The 19806-nt window shown below is 54.7% G+C and overlaps 5 protein-coding genes across 5 annotated transcripts; 3 read left to right on the top strand and 2 right to left on the bottom strand.

Annotated features, from left to right (window-relative positions):
• Positions 1–1715: 1715 nt before the first annotated feature.
• Positions 1716–3957, top strand: QBC33DRAFT_598138 (amino acid transporter-like protein; the record flags this gene model as incomplete). The annotated part of the gene is made up of 2 exons (XM_060431956.1): positions 1716–2445; positions 2506–3957. Exons 1-2 carry the CDS (start codon positions 1879–1881, stop codon positions 3955–3957), a joined length of 2019 nt encoding a protein of 672 aa, XP_060279797.1. The 5' UTR covers positions 1716–1878.
• Positions 3958–4484: 527 nt separating this feature from the next.
• On the bottom strand, positions 4485–7014 carry QBC33DRAFT_479452 (putative transmembrane protein pft27 protein). The gene is made up of 3 exons (XM_060425313.1): positions 6026–7014; positions 5064–5952; positions 4485–5005 (listed from the first exon to the last, which is right to left on the bottom strand). Exons 1-3 carry the CDS (start codon positions 6653–6655, stop codon positions 4935–4937), a joined length of 1590 nt encoding a protein of 529 aa, XP_060279796.1. The 5' UTR covers positions 6656–7014; the 3' UTR covers positions 4485–4934.
• A 962-nt stretch (positions 7015–7976) lies between these two features.
• Positions 7977–9043, bottom strand: QBC33DRAFT_549410 (uncharacterized protein). The gene is made up of 3 exons (XM_060428965.1): positions 8908–9043; positions 8520–8838; positions 7977–8470 (listed from the first exon to the last, which is right to left on the bottom strand). The coding sequence occupies exons 1-3, from the start codon at positions 8967–8969 to the stop codon at positions 8381–8383; spliced, it is 471 nt and encodes a 156-aa protein (XP_060279795.1). The 5' UTR covers positions 8970–9043; the 3' UTR covers positions 7977–8380.
• An 89-nt stretch (positions 9044–9132) lies between these two features.
• On the top strand, positions 9133–13428 carry QBC33DRAFT_613653 (40S ribosomal protein S4). The gene is made up of 3 exons (XM_060432553.1): positions 9133–10845; positions 12155–12577; positions 12720–13428. Exons 1-3 carry the CDS (start codon positions 9398–9400, stop codon positions 13069–13071), a joined length of 2223 nt encoding a protein of 740 aa, XP_060279794.1. The 5' UTR covers positions 9133–9397; the 3' UTR covers positions 13072–13428.
• A 3643-nt stretch (positions 13429–17071) lies between these two features.
• Positions 17072–19616, top strand: QBC33DRAFT_598123 (FAD-linked oxidase-like protein). The gene is made up of 7 exons (XM_060431955.1): positions 17072–17784; positions 17866–18262; positions 18322–18540; positions 18597–18995; positions 19060–19364; positions 19419–19456; positions 19524–19616. Exons 1-7 carry the CDS (start codon positions 17449–17451, stop codon positions 19552–19554), a joined length of 1725 nt encoding a protein of 574 aa, XP_060279793.1. The 5' UTR covers positions 17072–17448; the 3' UTR covers positions 19555–19616.
• Positions 19617–19806: the final 190 nt, after the last annotated feature.

The raw sequence follows: 19806 nt of genomic DNA, 5'->3' as shown, positions 1-19806 counted from the left end.
CCAATATAATTGTCGCGACTGATGCGGTCTAGGTGGATGATTCCGCATTGCAGTATTACAGCATTGCAGCATTGCAGCTAGGAGGAAACATGGCGGGGATGACGACTGGCCTACACAAGGTAACGCTTGAAGAAAATGTGTGTGGGGGCCATTGACTTTGGGGTGGTCAGTTAGGAACCCTGTACGGCTTGCTGGGAAGCAGAACGACGAGAACACTGTCGACACCTATGTATTCTGAGACACTCATTCTTAATTGTAGAGTACTTGAAGATCCTCGGGTCCAATAGATCGAGCCGTTGCCTATCTTTCCCCCCCCCTCTCTGCGTGTTTTCCGTTGGATTTCAAGCTCCACCGGGGAGATGAGGCTGATAATTTCGCACCATTGTGATAATTGTAGATCAGATGCCCAGAGACTCGTGGGAATTTGTCAAAGTCGACATCTGACCCCAAGTGGTTTGTGGGTCTGTACATCCGTACCTGTGCAGGAGTCGACGAGGGCAACGAGACGATCCCTGAAGCAAGCTCCACCACGTTGAAGATCGCACTGGCCCCTGTCATTTGTCCCGATGTGCAGCTGCTTGACAAGCTGCTTGACGAGGGCCAGGAGACTTGAGACTGCCTGCTCCAGCACGAGCCTTCGCATTCAACCTTGCGACACTAGGGTGTGAAATAGCCTATGTCCCCTCGCGGCCTGAGATTCCGAGGATCAGGTCCCATATTAAAGCTTGTTGACTTTTGAGCAAATTTCGCATGAGCTGTGTTGGGAACACAGAAGAGTGGAATAACTGAACAGATACCGCGATAGCCCTTTCGCCGTGAGCAGACGACGTCCTCTCTGCACCCCCTTCCCCCCTCTCCTCGGGGGAAAAAAAAACGTGGACTCTGGCTCCAGACTTATGAGGGCTGTTTTGGATCCGATGCACGACTGCAGTCACGCGGCAAGCAAAGCCGTAGGCTTTTCCCCCAGAGACTGCATAAACCGATTCGAGAAAGCAAGCTTTTTAATCGACGATACGCCGGGTTGGCATCAACGTCGCCAATCCTGAAAGGCGTGGATTGGCTGGACCGGCTCAGGTCCCCGGTGGTTTTGGCTTGATTGAAGATCCCAGACTGAGGTGAAGTTCGAAAAATTAGGTAAGTTTGTGGCACATGATTGGCCCTCGTCGGTTAGCTTCGAATGGAAGGAACCTGGAAGGAACCCCTGGATGGGTCGTCGCCAAGGCTGAAACAAGCCAACATTCCTCTCCCCGCATCGAAGTTCAGAACCAAGTTTCAAGTCCCTGCTCGGGCAGCGATCACGCCAAGGCTTTGAAACGTCCTTTCACTTCAGTGGCCGAGGACAGCTCTTGTCGGCTATTGGGGCAGTTACCAGATTCGGCAACTCTTGCCCCAGATTCCCTGCTCCTGACAAGCGGGACCGACTCCAGGTCGCACTAGCAGATGTTGTGAACCACTTGACTTCAAGGTTGGGCCAGAAAGGAGAAGAATGCGAGCCTTCCTGGTAGGTATCGCAGCTCACAAGATGTATCAAGTACCAAGCGGTCCGCCTCATCAAGATAGGTACTCATGCTGGCACGTCTGAGACTTTCTAAACACGTTTTGCTCTTCGCTTAATATCTTCGTGCTGCTGCTTCGTGGACGAGAGTTCCATGAGTTTTCTCAAGTCGAGTGCTTGTCGTCGAGTGAAAGCTTTCGTCTTGCTCTATATTTCCATCTCAATCCCGTCCTCCTTCGGCGCTGGCTATTCGAGTATTTATGCTCTTCCCCGTTCTCCTGTGAGCAGGTTTATATCTTGGCATACCTCAAACGCGAAACGTGCTCAATTGAGCGCAGTCTGCGAAGGGGCACCCCGTCCTATGCTTCGAACAGTCTAACCAGATGGCACCACCACCCTTGTCCACAACCTCCACTGTACGGCGACTTTCCAGCACCTTTTTCAATGGCGCCATCTCGACGGCTGCATCCCCCCTAAATGCATCGTTCAATCTCTCTTGTCGCTCCCCAGTCCGGCCGTCGTATGGTGCCGACGCCAGAAGAAGCACAGATACAAGGAGTGTCAGTGCAAGGCACGGTGACGACCAGTACTCAGAGGGTTCCGGGTCTTTCCTGCTGAGTGTCAGAACGCCCAACTCAGCAGGCGCTTGGGGCGAGCTTGATGATAACTACGATGAGGATGCCAAGAGCACCCTATCAGAAGACTCGCCGACGGACCAAACCTGGTTCCTTCCACCACAATCACCGGGAATCCAGTATGGCGGGTTCAGACGGGAAGATGGCAAACTTGGAGTCATATCTGCCATCAACATCATAGTTGGCAAGACAATTGGCGTAGGGGCCTATACGGTGCCACCTGCCATCTTCGCCGGAGTCGGTTCTGTGGGCATGACCCTGTTACTATGGGTCATCGGCAGCCTGATATCCTTCTGCGGCCTCGCCGTATATCTTGTAGGACACTTGTCTTCCCCCGGCTCCGACGAGCGCAACCTTACTTACATGGCACAACAGGATCTTGGTACCGCCATGCCTCGGAGTGGTGGTGAACGTATCTACCTAGAGCGCATGTTCAAGAAGCCGTACATGCTCGCCACATGCATGTTTATGGCGTACGCGGTCCTCCTCGGCTTCTCCACGCCAAATGCCATTGTGCTTGGCGAGTATGTCCTTTACGCCTTGGACATCGAGGTGAACCGGTGGAATGTGAGAGCAATCGCAGTAGCCACTGTCTCCTGCCTCTGCTACACTCACGCAAAGCATCCAAAAATTGGCCTGTATTTGATCAATATTTTCGGCGTCATGAAGATGCTGATGCTTGCGATCGTCGTACTGTCTGGGTTTGCTGGGGGTATCCTGGGAACCAGGGCAGACCGGGAAATGTTAACGACACGAAGAATGGACCCCCTTTTTACCGACGCTGTCCCTCAAAGTACTGCTCAGCAAAACTTCAGCAACATATGGGCTGGTTCGTCAACACAGCCGTATGATTACGCAACGGCGCTCCTGAAGATTATCTACTGTTTCAGGGGCTACAGCACCGCGAACCAGGTTCTCTCAGATGTCAAGAACCCAGTCCGGACACTCAAGGTAGCCGCGCCGGTCGCATTGACACTCATTTCCTTGGCATATCTCGCCATAAACGTCGCTTTCTTCCTAGTGGTCGACAAGGACGACCTCCGGTCTGCGGGAGTCGTGACTGCTGGCATCTTCTTCCGCAACGTCTTCGGTCCCGGGATCGGAGCACGCTTCCTCCCCATGTTTGTCATCATCTCAGCCGCGGGGAACATTGCCGCCACGAGCTTTGTCCAGGCACGGGTAAATGAGGAGCTTGCAAAAGATGGTCTTCTTCCATGGTCTGACTTCTGGACGAGCTCGCATCCGTCGTCTCCCTCCCCTCCTCCCAGCCCATCCATCCCACTCCCAACGACCATCCTCCCCAAACTCCGCCTCACTCCTCCCGAGACAGACCACCACGGCAACGACACCACTGCCATCACGGCCGCCGCCCCCACCCCGCCCTCCCGCGGCCTCTTGCTCCACTGGCTCATCTCCACCCTCGCCATCGTCCTCCCTCCCAGCGGGCCCATCTACGCCTTCCTCGTCGACGTCGGCGGCTACCCCGTCTCAGCCCTCGGCCTCGCCCTCGGCGCGGGTCTCCTGCTCCTGCGCGCCACGGGCAGCTGGTCCCCGGCCTTCCGCGCCCCGCGCCTCGCCATCGTCGTCTCCGCCGCCGCCAACTGCCTCCTGCTGCTGCTGCCCTGGGTGCCGCCCTCGCCCGCCGCCGGAGACGGAGGCGCCGCAGCGGGGGGCGGCGGCCGGTTCGTCTGGTTCGCCTACCCGGCTACGGCGCTGGCGGTGCTGGGCGCCGGGGCCGCGTGGTGGGTCTGGTGGGCTCGGTGGGGGGCGGGTCGGAGGGCGCGCCCGGGGTTGATACGGGGTGGGGATCTGGATGAATGGAGGTGAGGAAGGGTGGGGCAGGGTGTCTTTTGCTTTGCTGGCTAGGCACACCCTGGCACGAGAGTGTGAAGGTGGACGGAAGCACCGTTGCTATTCGGTTGACTCTACATCCAGGAGATCGCCGTCGGAAGAATGACGAGATCGTCTGATGCTCTGATATTGTGGTGGAAGTATTGTATCGAGCCCAAGGGTTCATGGTTGTGTTTCCCCAGCGGCGGATCTTGTGCGATATAGTGCGAGGCAACCTGTAAATAGGTACCCGAATAGGATACTTCTGTATATGCAAAACGACATTGTAAATAAGTACCTCGAACGATTTCGACCAAAACTTCATGTGTCCATTCCGAACAGAGACTTGTGTAGCTTGAGAGATCAACCTTCCTTCCCGGGGCCGAAGTCTGGAGACACAGACCTAGCTTCAAGCCGAGGGCCACTCTTTACTGTCACGTCACCGAAAAAAAGGGCAGCACGAGCATCGAGATCCGGGCATGGGAATGGGCATGGCATGGCATCTTTCGTATTATCAGCGTTGCTCTCTCTCTCTCTCTCTCTCTCTTCCCCTCTCTCCCACCCACACACAGAGAAGACGACTTTCGATCCGTGTATTTCCCGCCTGTTCTTTCTTGACCAAACTCCAGCCGATGCAGAACACATAATCCCCTCCATATATATTCCATGCTTGCCGACCAAGCCGCGCCCTATGAATTCAATGTACATGGCTCCCAGCCAAGTTCCTCCGACGTAGGTCGGGCATAATGTATTTCCTTGTTCTATTCGGTCTTTGTTTTTGAGGGGAAAACGAAAACCAGCCCCACTCCCAACCCTCCACCACCAGCTGCTCAGGTGCGAGAAACGTAAGATGTCTGGATGGCTATGATTGCCGAGAATTACAATGAACGATTTGGATGATAAAAGGAGGAACAACGGGTGGGCGGGGGAATGCTTGTTGTGGGCTGTTTGGAGGGCGTCTGACCCGGGTGAGGCTACGAGTAGAAGACATGGACGAGGTAGATGACCCCGAAGACCAAGAAGGCAACGGCGCCTCCCATGGTGACTGTTGGGGCGGTCAGTAACGATATGCACGATCGAGATTGGGGTGCGGGCCGACATACCAACTTTGAGGCTGACTCGTCCCGCAATGGCGCGGCCTCCAATGACAGCAACGCTGGTGCAGCAGGCATGTCCCAAGATAGCCCCGAGAGTTACCACCCAATAATCCTGACCAGCGGCCATGGCGAAGGTGGCGATCTGGCTCCGGTCGCCCCACTCGCCCAGGAAGGTCATGACGAAGGTCTGGACCCAGGCGGGGCTGAGGAGGAGAGACAAGAGGTTGTTCAGCCCCCCGAGGAAGCCGTAAATGGTCCTCCTCCTCGGCGACGGGCTCCGATCGGGCGAGGTCGACGGGCTGCGAGGCGGGGTGGGGAAGCGGGACTTGGATCGGGACTTGCGGCTGCCCAGGCCCATCTCCAGCGAATAGGGCGAGATGCTCGACCTCCTGCGGCCTTGCTTCCGGGCGAGGTTCTCCTTCTCCTCGAGCTCCATCTCCACCTCTTGCATCTCGGCGGACACGCCCTCGTCCGGGCTCATCGCCATCCCTTCGCGGAGCAGGCGGGCGCCAAAGACGAAGAAGAGGGCCGAGGCCATCAGGTTGGTCAGGCGTTGGGGGATCAGCGTCGGGACGGCGTGGCCGACGATGGCGGAGAGGGCGGTCATGGCGATCAACGCACTGAGGGCGGCCGAGAACACGACCATGCGGTCGTGCTTCATGGCCATGAGGGCGGCCACCAGGAAGGTCTTGTCGCCGATCTCGGAAAATAAGATCATGGTCAAGGAGAGGAAGAATGAATGAAGGGGATGAAGAAGGCCATCGTTGGCATCATCCCCGGCCCCTGACTTCCCGGAAGATTTCGAGTTGTCGGACACATCGAGGTGGTCCTTGTTCGCCGAGTTGGGCAAGGGAGGAGATTTGTCGTCGGTCCTGTCGGGGAGATCAATTGGCTTCTATGTGGGCGCCAGTGTTAGCATTGAAAAAGCCGCCGAAAGGAAGATAGGATGGTGCAAAGTTAAAACTGACCTCGAGTCCCCGAACATCGTCAGACAGCTTGCCATCGGGCTTGCTCTTTTCCTTTGACTTGTCCTTCTTCGCCTCCTTATCCCCAAGGGTAATCTTCTCCTGTTCGCTGTGTGGCAACGGGGGCGCTTCCTTCGGCGGATCTGGTCTGTTCTCCATCCTCCCGCCAGACTTGCCCTCCCTCTCCTTCCTAGCCTTGTCCTTCTCGCTGACGCCTCCGGATGTCCCGGTGGTGCCTATTTTTGGTTCCGGCCGATTCTTATCGTCCATGACCCCATCGTTGCTATCGGGAATGCGTTTGCCATCGATCATGGTGGGATCGGTCGGCCTGTCCTTGATGACGGGGAGGTCCCTGTTGGGGTCCCCACCGTCGTTTTTCCGGAGGTTCTCGATCTCAACGAACGGGCCCTCGTGCGGCCGCCCGTCCTTCCCGTCCACGGGAGCATCCTTGGTTCCCACCTCATGCTTCTTTACGTGCGAGGGGCCAAAGGCCCCCGTCGATTCATACGCGGTGGCTGCTGTTGCGTCGGTGTCAGAGCCAACGTCGGGTGATGAGGATGCGAGAGCGGCGCTGGCGGCGAGCGAAGGGATGAGGAGAAGGAGAAGTGGCGATCGTTGGTGTCGTAGCCTCATGGTAATTCTTTCTGGGGGTCAAGGGTGTATATCTTTTGGAGAATATTGACGTCGTTACTCGTATGGGAGTGTTTATTTAGGGAAAAGGCTCGGTGTTCGTTAAGCTGGGCAAGTTTCTCTAAAGTGGTATTTCTAGATTACGCTCTGGAATTAGGGACAGTGGAGAGGAATATCCTAATGTCTGCGGGTGGTGCCGTCTTCGTGCTTCGTGGGTGGATTTAAGGACCGTAAAAGAATCAATGAGAGATGCCGTTACCCGTACGTCGGCGTGCGTCCAAGTCAAACTCGCCAGTAATCAGATCAAAGGAGATAAACCAAGGGATAGAGGTCGACAGGATGCACGGGATGCACGAGAAAAGGGTGATACTTGGGCGCGCCAGAAACGGAACGGCACGAGATCTAGGTGCACCGCCACGCGTTCGAATTTTCCAACCACGGTGCCCCTGACGTAGCCCCAATTTTCCCCATAAACTGGCTGCATTAGTGGTTGATCTTAAAATACTGTATCTAATCAATTCCCAACGAAGTTCAAGGCGAGATGGTAAGATATACGTAACTGCACTGCGCTGCATCTCTCCAGACCTTCCTCGTCCTTCGCTGTAAAAACCAAGGCAGATTAGCGACTGACTCTACAGTATAACTAGACCCTAACCTTGGGCACTGTGTGTATTCCGCAATGCTGGTTAATTCCATCAAAGGATTACTTCAGGGGTGTCACAGGCCAACACATTCACATTTCAGGGGTAATTCTCGGCTCCTTGGCATGAAGGCAACGGCCCGGTTATACGGGGTGTAGGGATTGACTCAATTGACAGCATGCGAGCTAGGAAATAGCTGATATTTTGGTTCGAGAGCAGTAATATCCAAGACTATCCCACAGGTGGATAGCTGAATATTCCCAGCTTCTAGGTACTTAGGAGGTTCAAGACAGCCCAACAAAGTCTCAAGGACGACTGGCAGCAAAGAGACAAAAAAAAAAAAGACACAGCATAATAGGTACATTAGCACATTGTCCCAGGCAAGCGCAGACGGAATTCAAGCAAGGGAGGAAAATAGAGATGGAAAAAAATGGAGATGAAAAAAATCAAGGGGCATTCGGGCAGGGGGGTCTGTGCAAGGCAGGGGCTCCAGGCCGCCAATTTATTTGACAAGTAGACATGGAAGAGACCAGCTGCCAGCCCCGACGGCAACGTCTGCCAAAAACGCATGCCACCTGTCAAAAACGTTTTGGCGGCCCGGAACCCTCCGTGCCTCACGAATAGCCATCCCTGGCCGTCGAGACAGCCTCAGAATCATATCACTAGACCGACAGCCCGATGAATTGATGAAACCAGAAAGCTTTATTTTAATTAACTATCCCTATAAGGTAGTTAGCGCATTACGGATGACATCTCTCCCAGATATCCACTGCATCAGCTGGCATTTGACTTGGAGGCATCTGCTTTAGCTTCAGAGCGATCATCCGACTATAATTTGGACGGGTTCAGAGGCAGAATTGAAGTCTCCATGTGCGTTAGGTAGGTAGATAAGTATCTCGTCCACTGCTCTTAGGTAGAAAGCCGGATGCTAGTGGATGTCCCAACTACTTTCTCTTTCCAACTCAAATTGGGAGAGGCCCGTCTTATTCCCTGGTTACAGTTGAATAGCATTGGGAGCAATGATGTAACAGAACAGATATTCCCCACTGTGGCCAGCGAGGTGGAAGTCCTGCTGAGCTCGACAGCCTCATTGAGACTTCTTGGGTGCCAGGGGAGCATCAATGTCCGGCCCGAACAAACCCAGAAGATACGCTGTCCTAGTCAAGCAAAGAAAAAGCTTCAAGCTGGTTAGTGAACGACGTTATTAGATCCTTGATCCTACATACCGTAATGCCAACATTTCCCCATGTCATTGGGTTCCAACTTGCGACATATAAGAACCGGTCATATTGCAGTATGTTGTAGGTCACAGCCAGGTGACCAAGGTCAGCTAGCCACAGGGCTCTCAGATAGTTTCTGACAACGTGCAGCTCGTTGGAGCTGTACAACACAGCTATCCCGACTAGGAAAGCCAACCCATAGCAATTTCCTAGCTGCTGCGCCACCAGGCGGTTATTGTCCGTCAAGGGGACTGGGACAGATCGTGCGACTTGCTCCGAGACAAACCAATCCGACAAAAAGACTGCCGGCACGAACCCAGCGAGACTTATGGCGAGGTGTGTGAGCTTCTGCAGGCGGAAAGCATGTATTGTGCGATGCAGCCGAGTAACTTACAGAGAGATGGGTTCGAACACTGTAAAGACAAAGCGAGGAAATGCTGGGAGACGAGAAGCCATGCTGGTGCGAAGACGATAGCCCCTGAAGGATACAATACTGTGTGTTTGGTAAGTAGGTGACGATTAGTTCATTTGTTGAATGGTTGATTGGTGCGGCTCCGTGCTTGCCAGGTGAGATCAGTTGGTTGCCACATGGATGTCGCACTAAATCACAGTGCCAAGACACGCGCCGCCAACGGCGGGCAACGCCATCTGCCAAATTATGCGGGGAATCTAATAAGTTCGACACCAAGCAACCAATTCATGATTTCAGGCCACCATAACCTCTGATATCCCAGACGACGAGGCATCTATGGGCTGACCTTCCAACTGCTACTCTACAGTGGCATCTCGACGGGGATCGCCGAATTGAGCCACCAGTCTTTTGCCGAAGGCGCTGCCTGCCTCGCCTGCTTCCCCGATGCCATCTCCGAAGGCATTGCTTCGCGATGGCTACCATCGAGCCACGGCTGATGCACTTGCTGAACGATTCCAAGACACCTGATCTCCCGCCCATCCAACTTTTCCCCTTCAAGCCCTCTTCGAACGACTCCCTATCTCTTCCCCCGATTGAGACCGAACAGAGGGCAGAGAACCCCTCATCGAAGCAGATCCCTCCGTTTTACACAATTGCCGATGAGACTTCAGCGAGACAGTCATGCCGAGCGGACGGTGCATATTCCAAAGAGGGCTCAAGCCGAACCAACAAATCCTCCCATCCACTCCAGTTGCTTCTCGAAGACCCGGATTTCAATGGATCCTCCCACTCGCTGCGCATGATCCTCGACGATGCGCCGGAGATAGCGGATGATGCATCGAGAAAGAAGAGGCATCGGGCCATGACGGTAAAAGATGATTTCGTCCAACTACCTCAACCACTCAAGAAGCAGAAATCCAACCAACAAGTTGTCCCGCCCATTATCAATGGCCTGCACGAACCCCCACCCGACGCTGCTGTCTTTCCACCCATAGCTTCAGGGTCGTTTGATGATACGGAAGCTCCCAACCTGGGCATCTTGAAGGAGTTCAACAACGTTGGAGAGGATAGAGCGGTCTCAACTTCTGAGTTGGAATCGGATAAGACAAATATCGAGAAGATCAAGAGACGGGCAGCAAAGCCGCGGAGAAAATGGTCCGAGGAAGAGACAAACCACCTCTTGCTTGGGGTGAGTCGCCACGGGGTTGGGAAATGGACCACTATCCTGGAGGACCCCGATTTTAGGTTCAACAACCGGACCGCGGGGGACCTCAAGGACCGGTTCCGCACCTGCTGCCCGGCTGAGCTACGCGGCCAGTCCGGGCCCAGGAGTGCAAAGGCAAAGGCAGATACGTCGGGCACTGAATACGTGCCCGAGCCAAGATCAAAGCCCAAGAAAGGGCTCTTACTCGAAGGCATCCTCATCGACACCGAGGAGTTTGTCGAGAAAGAAAAGCCTTTGCCGACTCAGCAGGATTCTGATTCTCCTTCGAAACCGCGGAAGAGCCGGGCTCATCGCAAAAAGATGGAAGACTTGGTAGAGCTTGGCATCCATGGCCCTTTCAAGAAGTCCCATCGCCGAGAGAGACGGCCATTTACTGAGCAAGACGACAAAGAAATATTGGAAGGTCTCGACAAATATGGTCCAGCATGGACAAAAATTCAGCGCGACCCGCTGTTCAACCTATCTACCAGACAGCCTACGGATCTGAGGGATCGTGTCCGGAACAAATATCCCAAGATCTACTTGAGGATAGACAAAGGGAGCCTCCAGGTTAAGGACACGGGGAGAGGCGATCTATTGGAACCGTCCGTCAATACGACCATCGGGAACTCGCTCAATCCTTCCACGTCCAATCCTCTTGAGCCTCATTTAAATCGGACAAGCTCGAAGGAAGATATGCCCAAGTGGCCACTTCCGTTAAGTTTGGTGGAATCATCCGAGTCCATCCCTGGCATTTCGGCTCTTGACATGCATGCCGAACCCTCGGCCTCCGTGTTCATGTTGACTGCGGGGGAAATGGATATATCCCGCCTCCTCTTGGATGACTCACGAGGGCCTACTAGTGATTACAACAAACACGGAGCACTGGAGTACTCTTTGAACACATCACCAGCCAATGGAGCGGCCGAGCTGCATCACCTCAGGCCAGCACGTCGCCTTGGATCCCATAACCGTACTGGCAGGAGGCCACTCACCTGATTCTTCAGGACCTCCCCGAGCTCCTGCATACAGGCCTCATCTTCCGGGGACGATTCATCTCAGGGCACTGAGATTGTACCAGAAATTCCTTTCATCTGTGCTCTTCGTCTTGATGATGAGGACTGCCGCTGTCCCGACGACATCCAATGTTAGGATCGGGGCGTTTTACACATACTCGATCTCGCGGATGATTTACCAGTGGGGCCTAGCTAGGAGCTCTTGGGTTGTACGGAGTTTGTGTCTACATTTCCTTGCTAAAGTTTTGATGCGAATCAGAAAGGGTAACCCTCACGGCGGAGGGCTATGTTGGTGTTCGGGGAGCGGACTAGACTATGGATTCCTGTCATTACAGGTGTAAAAAGAGCGAATATGGCGCCGGGAATGTTCACGAGGAAAAAAAGCGTGGGATATCTAGGTACACTTTTAGAAAGGGAGCAATCTCGAATGTCTTTTTTTTCTGCTTGCGGCTTTCTAGCCCCAGATGAGGTCTAATACCTCGGTCTCACGTCACTGATTGAAGGAATACGTGGAGAGGCCGTCGGCATGTCTAGATGATCCATATGATTGCCTGATGTTATGCGACTTTCCCTGGCTCATTTGACCAGGAATACCAATAACCCTATGCTCGCGATCATTGTCTTTGGTGGTGAGGACCCACTTATGTGATAGTGGGTCCGTAACGCTGCTGATTGGTCAGCACCCTTTTTTGGCGTAGGGTTTCTTGGGAAGCACACAAAAAAAAACCACCTCTCAAATTCTAGAGCCTTGGACCTCCGCGAACTTTTGGACTTCAACCCTCCAAACTCCAACCCTTCCACCCATCTTTTCCCGTTCGACAACCAATTCAGTCAAAATGGGCAGAGGACCGTAAGTAACTACTCCAATCCCTACCGAAGCGTAGAGGCTGCTCTTGCCGGTTTCGACAATGCTCGCAATCGATCTCGTCCAGCCAGCAGGTAGACGGGCTCGAGCGAGAACAATTTTCACTTTCCCTCCCGCAGACCAAGGCTGACCGTTTCTTCACAGAAAGAAGCACCAGAAGCGCTTGAGCGCGCCGTCGCACTGGCTCCTCGACAAATTGTCGGGTGTCTACGCCCCTCGTCCGTCGGCTGGTCCTCACAAGCTCCGCGACTGCATGCCCCTCATCATCTTCATCCGCAACAGGCTGAAGTATGCCCTCAACTACCGCGAGACCAAGGCCATCCTGCAGCAGCGCCTGGTCAAGGTCGACGGAAAGGTCCGCACCGACATGACCTACCCCTCCGGCTTCATGGACGTCATCACCATCGAGAAGACCGGCGAGAACTTCCGCCTCATCTACGACACCAAGGGCCGCTTCACCGTCCACCGCATCCAGGATGAGGAGGCCAAGTACAAGTTGGGCAAGGTCAAGCGTGTTCAGCTCGGCCGTGGAGGAATCCCATTCTTGGTTACGCATGATGCAAGAACGTAAGTTCTGTCGACATCTGTCAGCCGTTGGACCAAGCTTTGGTAGATATCGTTAGATCCTCCGGGATCACGATTTGAGAAAGCGAGATCTCGACGGTTGGTATGTCTGTCTCCCTCGGATTGCTGACCCAACATGCTACAGTATCCGCTACCCCGACCCGCTCATCAAGGTCAACGACACCGTCAAGATTGACCTAGAGACTGGCAAGATCCAGGACTTCATCAAGTTCGACACTGGCGCCATTGCCATGGTTACCGGTGGTCGTAACATGGGTCGTGTTGGTGTCATCACCCACCGTGAGCGTCACGATGGAGGCTTCAACATCGTCCACATCAAGGATGCCATTGACAACACCTTCGCCACCCGTGAGACCAACGTCTTCGTTATCGGCAGCGAGAAGCCGTGGATCTCCCTGCCCAAGGGCAAGGGTGTCAAACTTTCCATTGCCGAGGAGAGGGACCGCAGACGCGCCCAGGCTCTGGCTGGTCACTAAAAAGGGAATTCAGTCTGGGAGGAAACTGTTCACGGTCTGGTTTGCTTAACTAAAAAAAGCATGGTGGATGGAGTACCGGATGTCACTTTTAGTCTCGAGCTCTAACACGGAGAGCCTCGTCGCAAACTAGTTTGACACAAGCCAGAGGGCTGGTGGAATTCACTGGGTTACGATCAGGCTTGGCGTGTGTGCTCACTTCGCATCCGTCCACGGCTGCTGCAGCCGCAGAAATGTGACAGCATTTAGATTCCCGTCCACAGCGTCAGTCTCTGCATTCCTCGTTCAAGCGGTGAGAGTTGCGCCCCCTGGGCTGGTTCGTTCCATGTGGCTTTTCTAGACCTCCCGCCCCGTCAAGCCCTTTACCGCCCATTGATCGTAGATGTACGGTACAATACCTACCTCTGTTAGGGGTTGACGACTACACGCACGCCCGTGGCTGGCGTTTGGAAGGGAGAAAGTCGGTATGCACATCTTTGGATGTCGACGCCGAATCCTGTCCGTACACGCCGCCCCTCTATTTTCCTTTTCTTTCTTTGCTTTTTCAGTGTCGGTCTAGCTCACCTTGCTGCTATCCCAACCTGCCTACCTTGCTTGCCCTTTCCATTCCCTCGCTGAGCTACTACTGCATGACTGCCACAAATACGCTGTGGGTGGGTAACCTTGTCAGCGGAGCCAACGGCACCTCCTCAGGTAGGTAGGTAATATCCATGACTTGGTATCACCACCATGGAACCCACCTGGTCCGTACGTGCGTACTTTGCAGAGGATCAACACTTCCCCTCCTTTCCGGGGTCTTTACCTCTGCCCTCTCGCCCAGCCAAACATGCCCAGGGCCTATCCCGATCCAGAGGCGGGGCAAAGGAACTTACCTTAATTGGGCTCAAGGCTGCCCGGCATCATCACCTGTCTCGTGACTGTCTGTTGACGTGCGGGTAGATGCTTGCGGGGTGACATGGGGGGGAGGGATGCCGGCCCCCAATCGCCTGGCTAGCCCCGGATTTTATTTTCTTTCCGTAGCAGCAGCAGGTCCGGGTATAGGTACCTGCTCACGGCCTGTCAAGCAATCGACAGTATTGGGCAGGTACATCGACGTCCTGGTTTTCAGCCGGGTGGGTCTTACTATTCCTGTGGCTCTCTGCTTACTAGAATCGAGTCGATGAGGTTCAAATCTCGAGCTGGGGGGCATGGTGAGGTTCTGTTTTGGTGCTGATGGTGGATACATGGGCTTGTCCTAGTTCCCTGTCCTGCAAGCCGGCGAGATCTGCATGCCGAGTTCGGCCTTTTGTGCCGGGACAAGGGCATTCTTGCTCCGCGGGAAATGTGGACGTCTACAACTACCTACCAGCCTACCTAGCATCGTACATATCCATGGTGGACAAGCGAGCGGGGTAAGCAACCTACCTAGTTGATATCTGTATCGTACTCGCCCGTACACAAGCCTTGAAGTGGTCCGTCTTGAGGTTGCATAGCCTTCTTGTTCCCATATGGGGCCATGTCATGTCAAGTCCTGCCCATCGGTCAGCAACCATCCACCCCGAGTTTGGGACAGACCCTTTCCCCACAAATGGCAGGGGAGAACATGGAACACAGGGAGGATAGGTACTGTACCTACGCACCTAAGGACTTAAAACCCCGAAGCCAATCGAAGCCGGAAGTCGGCTCCATAAAGGCTCTTGTTCGATAATGCTACTCGTCTTTTGTTTCACAGCGAGTGGTCGGCAGTCGGGCGGCTCGGTGGACAAGAAAGGCATGTGGGCATGTGGGCATGTGGGCTCCTGCAGGATTTGACCACGAGGCGGCCGAGATTTCGTAATGGTTTGACGATCGGGTGTCCCGAGGGTCGGGATAAGGGGAGGTGGAAACTGGCGGAGGCTGAACGTCGGGCAGGTACAGCATGGAAAGGGCAGCTTTTCGCCTCTCGACGTACAGGACTGGGACGTCCCCGCGTTGGGAGAGCCAATCAGATAGACGGCATTACTAGCAGAGGATCTGTACCAGGTAACCGAAGCCTTCGAGAGGTTGTGTGTTCATGTCGGGTGCCAGAAAGGGGCCTTAGAGATGGGGCATGGAACTTTACCGACCTAGCAGCCCTGTAATTCGCTACGGTGTTGCATAGAAGTCGATCCCGCTTTCGCAGTCGCTCCCGTCAGCTCATGCTCGTCAGTTGAAATAGGGAAAGGCCCGTCCCATCTGGCTTTGGTATTAGTTGTTAGTGTTAGTAGTTGGGTTGAGGGTAAGGCGAAGACAAGGCTCGGGTTTTGGGGGGCCAAGAGACGGTGAGAAGACCCCCACGCCTCATGTCCCAAGTACGTACTGGTACCTAACGTCCAAGACCAAAATGGATTGAAGTTCCGTGATTATCTGTTGGTAGAATACTTACGCTTCGGGTGCGCGAGGTGTTCTAGACGGGCAGGCACCCGACCCTAAGCAAGTGGGCAGAGAAATGGTTTACAAAGTTCGACTCCCACCACTCCATTTGTGCCACCAACCCCAGAGCGACAGAGCGCTGCTTTCCTGTCACACGACATGTCTTGTCAGGACGTCTGTGGTCCGGGGCAGGGTATGACGATGCGACATCGATGAACTCGTACAAGATGGAATCTCGCTCTGTTGATGCCGGAGGCGGTAACTTACATATATGTTTACATGCACATCATCATGAGAGGACCTGCCTGACCCACCTGACACGTCAGGCACGGATCCCACATATGGCCTCCATTTGTCAGTGGGGTCTGATCTACCTATGTCAAGGAAATGGTAGGTAGGTAGGTAGGAACTGTGCCTATTCCGTCGAGGGAAGGAAAATGGGAGGGGGGAGGAAAGAAAAGAAACTGTCGACGGCATTGACGTTAGTCCACAACTCCCGCGTTCTTGGGCTTCAATCCTTCAGGTTCCCTCCCGCCTTCCTTCTCCTTTCTTTTCCGGCCCAAGCCAGCGCCAGGTTGCTGACCGAAATATGGGCTTGCGGGGATCCAATGGAAACTACCTAATGAAAACGGATGCTTGTAGTCAGGGTATCAGGGAACGCGGTCAGACTAAGCGCCACTGTTGCGTCGATAATTTGAACTTCGCGACGGCGACCTAGCCAAGGCCTCAGCTGCTGAGTTTTATTTTATTTTTAAACACACCGATCTCGATACGTTTCATTGTTTCGGGCATGACCGGGGCTGAATGGGATTGAAACCAGATTGCCGGACGAAGACTCGAGACGCGGGAGGGCCAAGCCGGGTGAGATTCGTTGTCGTGTGATCGAGTTGGAATCGGCCGTGGGACCATCCATCCGGGTGGAGTTCTAGATGGGCAGTAGTGGGAAGCGAGGCTTAGGCGAGGCAGGCAGAGGTATATATGCGTACGGGAAGTAGGTACTGTACACTACATGCGGAATTTAAGGTGCAGGCACCAGCTTACCTCCATACCGGTGCACTTTGGGTTCCCATCGGGTCTTTCCACCGCTGGCATGACACCCCACGATCGATCATCCACTAAGCTATGGCCGGGCATTTCCAGAGGCCAGACCACCATGGGCCAGGATGTCTTTTTAGTGCACATCCCAACCTCCTTTCGAGATTATGGCGACGAACTAAGTATCTTAGCTGCATCCAAAACCCACCCACAAAGCATAGACCAGGCGTGAGGGTTGGGTTGGAGATTCCAGGTCCATACCGCACCTGCGAAGCAATCACCTTCTCCGCTGGTTTCCACCTCCTCTTTTCCCCCTCGTCGCCCATCTCCACCCGTTGTACAGATCGCGGCAGTGCCATCAATGGCCTTGCCGAGCGTATATGTACCTGGCAATGTTCTACTCTACCCTCTACTGCCGCTACTCCTGCTCCCCCCTCCCCCAGCTGTTGATTGAGTCCCCCCTATGCCCTATCCAAGTCGCCACTAGCCCCCGGGGCTCCGCTATGGTTCCGCTATAAGTCCACCTCCGCCATTTTATATCTCATATAGCTTCCCTTCGCGCCAGCCCGAGTCATCTGCTCGTCCCCAAACTTAGGCTTTCGCCAGTATCGTCATTGATCATAAACCCGGAGCTTAAATTAGAGCTTTTCCCCGTTAGCTTCTGTACCGCGTCGAAACCACACGTCCCAGGATAAGGGGACCTCGAGCAGGGGCAGCATTGTGGGAGCAGAAAAAAGGAAGAGTACCTAAAAAGCCTCATTCTGCCGAGCATATTTAATCCCGCGTTGCCATTGCCATTTCCCCTCCTGCTGGCATCTGCTGCTGTACGAATAGTACCGGACGGGCCAATCCTCGTGCAGCTTTGCTTCCCCCACCACCAACAGGGTGCGAAGGGACCCGAGGTTCAACAGAAGCACGACTTTTTTTTTTTTTTTTTCCTGGGATGCGCATGGCAGCGGCGCAATTGTCATCTGCATGTCGGTCAATTCTTTCGCGAGGGGCCTAAAGCCCCTCGGCCGATCAGCCTCCGCAACCGCCTCCGCAACCGCCTCCGCAGCCTCCGCAGCCCCCGCAACCGGGAGGACGCCCCGGTTCTTCTCCGCCTCCACCTTCCGGCGGAGCGCGGCCGGCAAGGCCGGTGCGGCGGCCAGATCGGCGCCGGCATGGACCGGGCAGCGCGTCTTGGCCGTCGCCGCCGCGACCGGGGTTTTCGGGTGGGGATTGGCGTCGCTTGGCTCGGGGGGCTTCCCCGGCGCCATGTTGCTGGATAGCAAAGCGCCCAGATATGCGAGCTTGCGTGAGATGAACCGGGTAGGTTCGAACCAGATCGGTTCCCCGCCTCCACCTGCCTGTCGGTGAACCGTGCTAAACATGGTGATTTCATATAATAAGGCCCTGGAGGACATCCGCCGGGAAATAGGAGAGGATATCATATCCACTGACCCGGAGGACCTCCACGCGCATGGTTACTCGGAGTGGTCGTCGACGAACCCGGAGGGCCTCCCAGTCGCAGTAGCGTATCCGCGGTCCACCGAGCAGGTGTCGACCATTGCGCGCGTTTGCAACAAGTACCGCATACCCGTCATCCCTTATGCGGGGGGTTCGAGTCTGGAAGGCAACTTCTCTGCCCCCTTTGGGGGCATCAGTGTCGACTTTGCCTACATGGACAAGATCGTCCAGTTCAACAAGGAGGACATGGACATTGTCGTGCAGCCCAGTATCGGGTGGCAGGACTTGAACGAGCAGCTTGCCAAGATGGGCAGCGGGCTTTTCTTCCCCATCGACCCTGGTGAGCCAATTCCACCTGCATTGCAGTGACGGGAGACCGGCTGGCTAACCGCGGCGAAGGCCCGAGTGCGAAAATCGGCGGAATGATTGGCACAAACTGCTCCGGGACGAACGCCGTCAAGTACGGCACGATGAAGGATTGGGTCATCAACCTGACCGTTGTGCTTGCCGATGGAACGGTCATTAAGACGCGTCGTCGGCCTCGAAAATCATCAGCAGGGTATAACCTCAACGGTATCTTCGTTGGGTCAGAAGGTACCCTGGGCTTGGTGACTGAAGGTTCGTCGGCGGCTCTCTCGCCTTCGCTCGGTAAAGGGGAGCTAACATGATCACAGCCACTCTGAAGCTCGCCGTTGTCCCCCAAGACTTCTCCGTAGCCGTTGTCACGTTCCCCACCATTCGAGACGCCGCAGCAGCAGCTGCGGGAGTCATGCAAGCCGGGATCCCCGTCGCCGCCATGGAAATCATGGACGAGGTGCAAATGAGGGTTGTGAACATCGGCGGCGCAACAGCCCCGCGGGTGTGGAAGGAGCTGCCGACTCTCTTCTTCAAGTTCTCGGGGACCAAGGGCAGCGTCAAGGAGAACATCAGCATGGTCCAGCAGATCACTAAGTCGAACAAGGGTGGTAATTTCGAGTTCGCTAAGGACGCAAGGGAACAGAAACTGCTGTGGTCGGCGCGGAAGGAGTCCCTCTGGTCGATGCTGGCGATGCGCAAGGATGGCGAAGAAGTTTGTGCGTTTGGACCCGAAGTATCCTATTCACGAGGCGAGTTCTCCGAAGGCTGACAGCACAGTAGGGAGCACCGATGTCGCAGTCCCGTTCAGCAGACTTGCCGAGCTCATTGAGATAAGCAAGAAGGAAATGGATGATCTCGGCTTGTTCGCCAGCATCCTTGGCCACATTGGGGACGGCAACTTCCACGAGAGCATCATGTACAACCGGCGAGACAAGGACGAGAGAGCCAAGGTCGAGACGTGCGTGAAGAATATGGTCAAGAGAGCTCTCGAGATGGAGGGTACCTGTACCGGTGAACACTCGATCGGTTGGGGAAAGAAGGAATCCCTTCTCTGGGAGGTTGGACCTGAAACGCTAGGAGTCATGGTCAGTTCCCCGAGTCCCCCTTTTCGCTGGTTCCCTTGACTAATTCTAGCACAGAAAGCGATCAAGTCCGCCCTTGACCCTCACTGGATTATGTTAGCCCCGTACCTCCCTCTGTCTCAAAGGAAGACCAGCCAGCTTTGGATACTGACAGATACCCAGGAATCCGGGCAAGATATTTGACCACCAGTAATAAAGTTAACCACACGGACATATAACCGCAGGTATCGGCAAGTTTATAACTCAGCATCATAAAAAGGATTGGGCAACCAGCCGGGACAGCATGGGCCATGCAGGGTAATGGAAGCTTACTCTGTTCATTTGCATGGCAGGGCAGGAGTGCCCTTGGGAGCATTGAGACTTCGTTGTCGAACGGCTCTGCAGCTTATATATTCAACGATCGTGTATGCATCGGCATCTCTGGAGTCCCCCGGTTTCTCTTCTG

Source organism: Phialemonium atrogriseum (assembly GCF_030411735.1).
Source record: "Phialemonium atrogriseum strain 8032-3 unplaced genomic scaffold QBC33scaffold_30, whole genome shotgun sequence".
NCBI classification, from domain to species: Eukaryota; Fungi; Ascomycota; class Sordariomycetes; order Cephalothecales; family Cephalothecaceae; genus Phialemonium; species Phialemonium atrogriseum.
This window is presented reverse-complemented; position numbering and strand designations above follow the sequence as displayed.

Bases quoted from the DNA above. Each gene is read 5' to 3' on its own strand.
- QBC33DRAFT_549410 (XM_060428965.1), bottom strand. From the start codon at position 8,969: ATGGCTTCTCGTCTCCCAGCATTTCCTCGCTTTGTCTTTACAGTGTTC. The intron at 8,839-8,907 runs GTAAGTTACTCG...CCTCGCCATAAG, and splicing joins GTGTTCGAACCCATCTCTCT to TCTCGCTGGGTTCGTGCCGG. The intron at 8,471-8,519 runs GTATGTAGGATC...ACCAGCTTGAAG, and splicing joins GGGGAAATGTTGGCATTACG to CTTTTTCTTTGCTTGACTAG.
- QBC33DRAFT_598123 (XM_060431955.1), top strand. From the start codon at position 17,449: ATGTCGGTCAATTCTTTCGCGAGGGGCCTAAAGCCCCTCGGCCGATCA. The intron at 17,785-17,865 runs GTAGGTTCGAAC...TCATATAATAAG, and splicing joins GCTTGCGTGAGATGAACCGG to GCCCTGGAGGACATCCGCCG. The intron at 18,541-18,596 runs GTTCGTCGGCGG...ACATGATCACAG, and splicing joins CCTGGGCTTGGTGACTGAAG to CCACTCTGAAGCTCGCCGTT.
- QBC33DRAFT_479452 (XM_060425313.1), bottom strand. From the start codon at position 6,655: ATGAGGCTACGACACCAACGATCGCCACTTCTCCTTCTCCTCATCCCT. The intron at 5,953-6,025 runs GTCAGTTTTAAC...GCGCCCACATAG, and splicing joins ACGATGTTCGGGGACTCGAG to AAGCCAATTGATCTCCCCGA. The intron at 5,006-5,063 runs GTATGTCGGCCC...CCGCCCCAACAG, and splicing joins ACGAGTCAGCCTCAAAGTTG to TCACCATGGGAGGCGCCGTT.
- QBC33DRAFT_613653 (XM_060432553.1), top strand. From the start codon at position 9,398: ATGGCTACCATCGAGCCACGGCTGATGCACTTGCTGAACGATTCCAAG. The intron at 10,846-12,154 runs GTTAAGTTTGGT...GTTTCTTCACAG, and splicing joins ATGCCCAAGTGGCCACTTCC to AAAGAAGCACCAGAAGCGCT. The intron at 12,578-12,719 runs GTAAGTTCTGTC...AACATGCTACAG, and splicing joins GTTACGCATGATGCAAGAAC to TATCCGCTACCCCGACCCGC.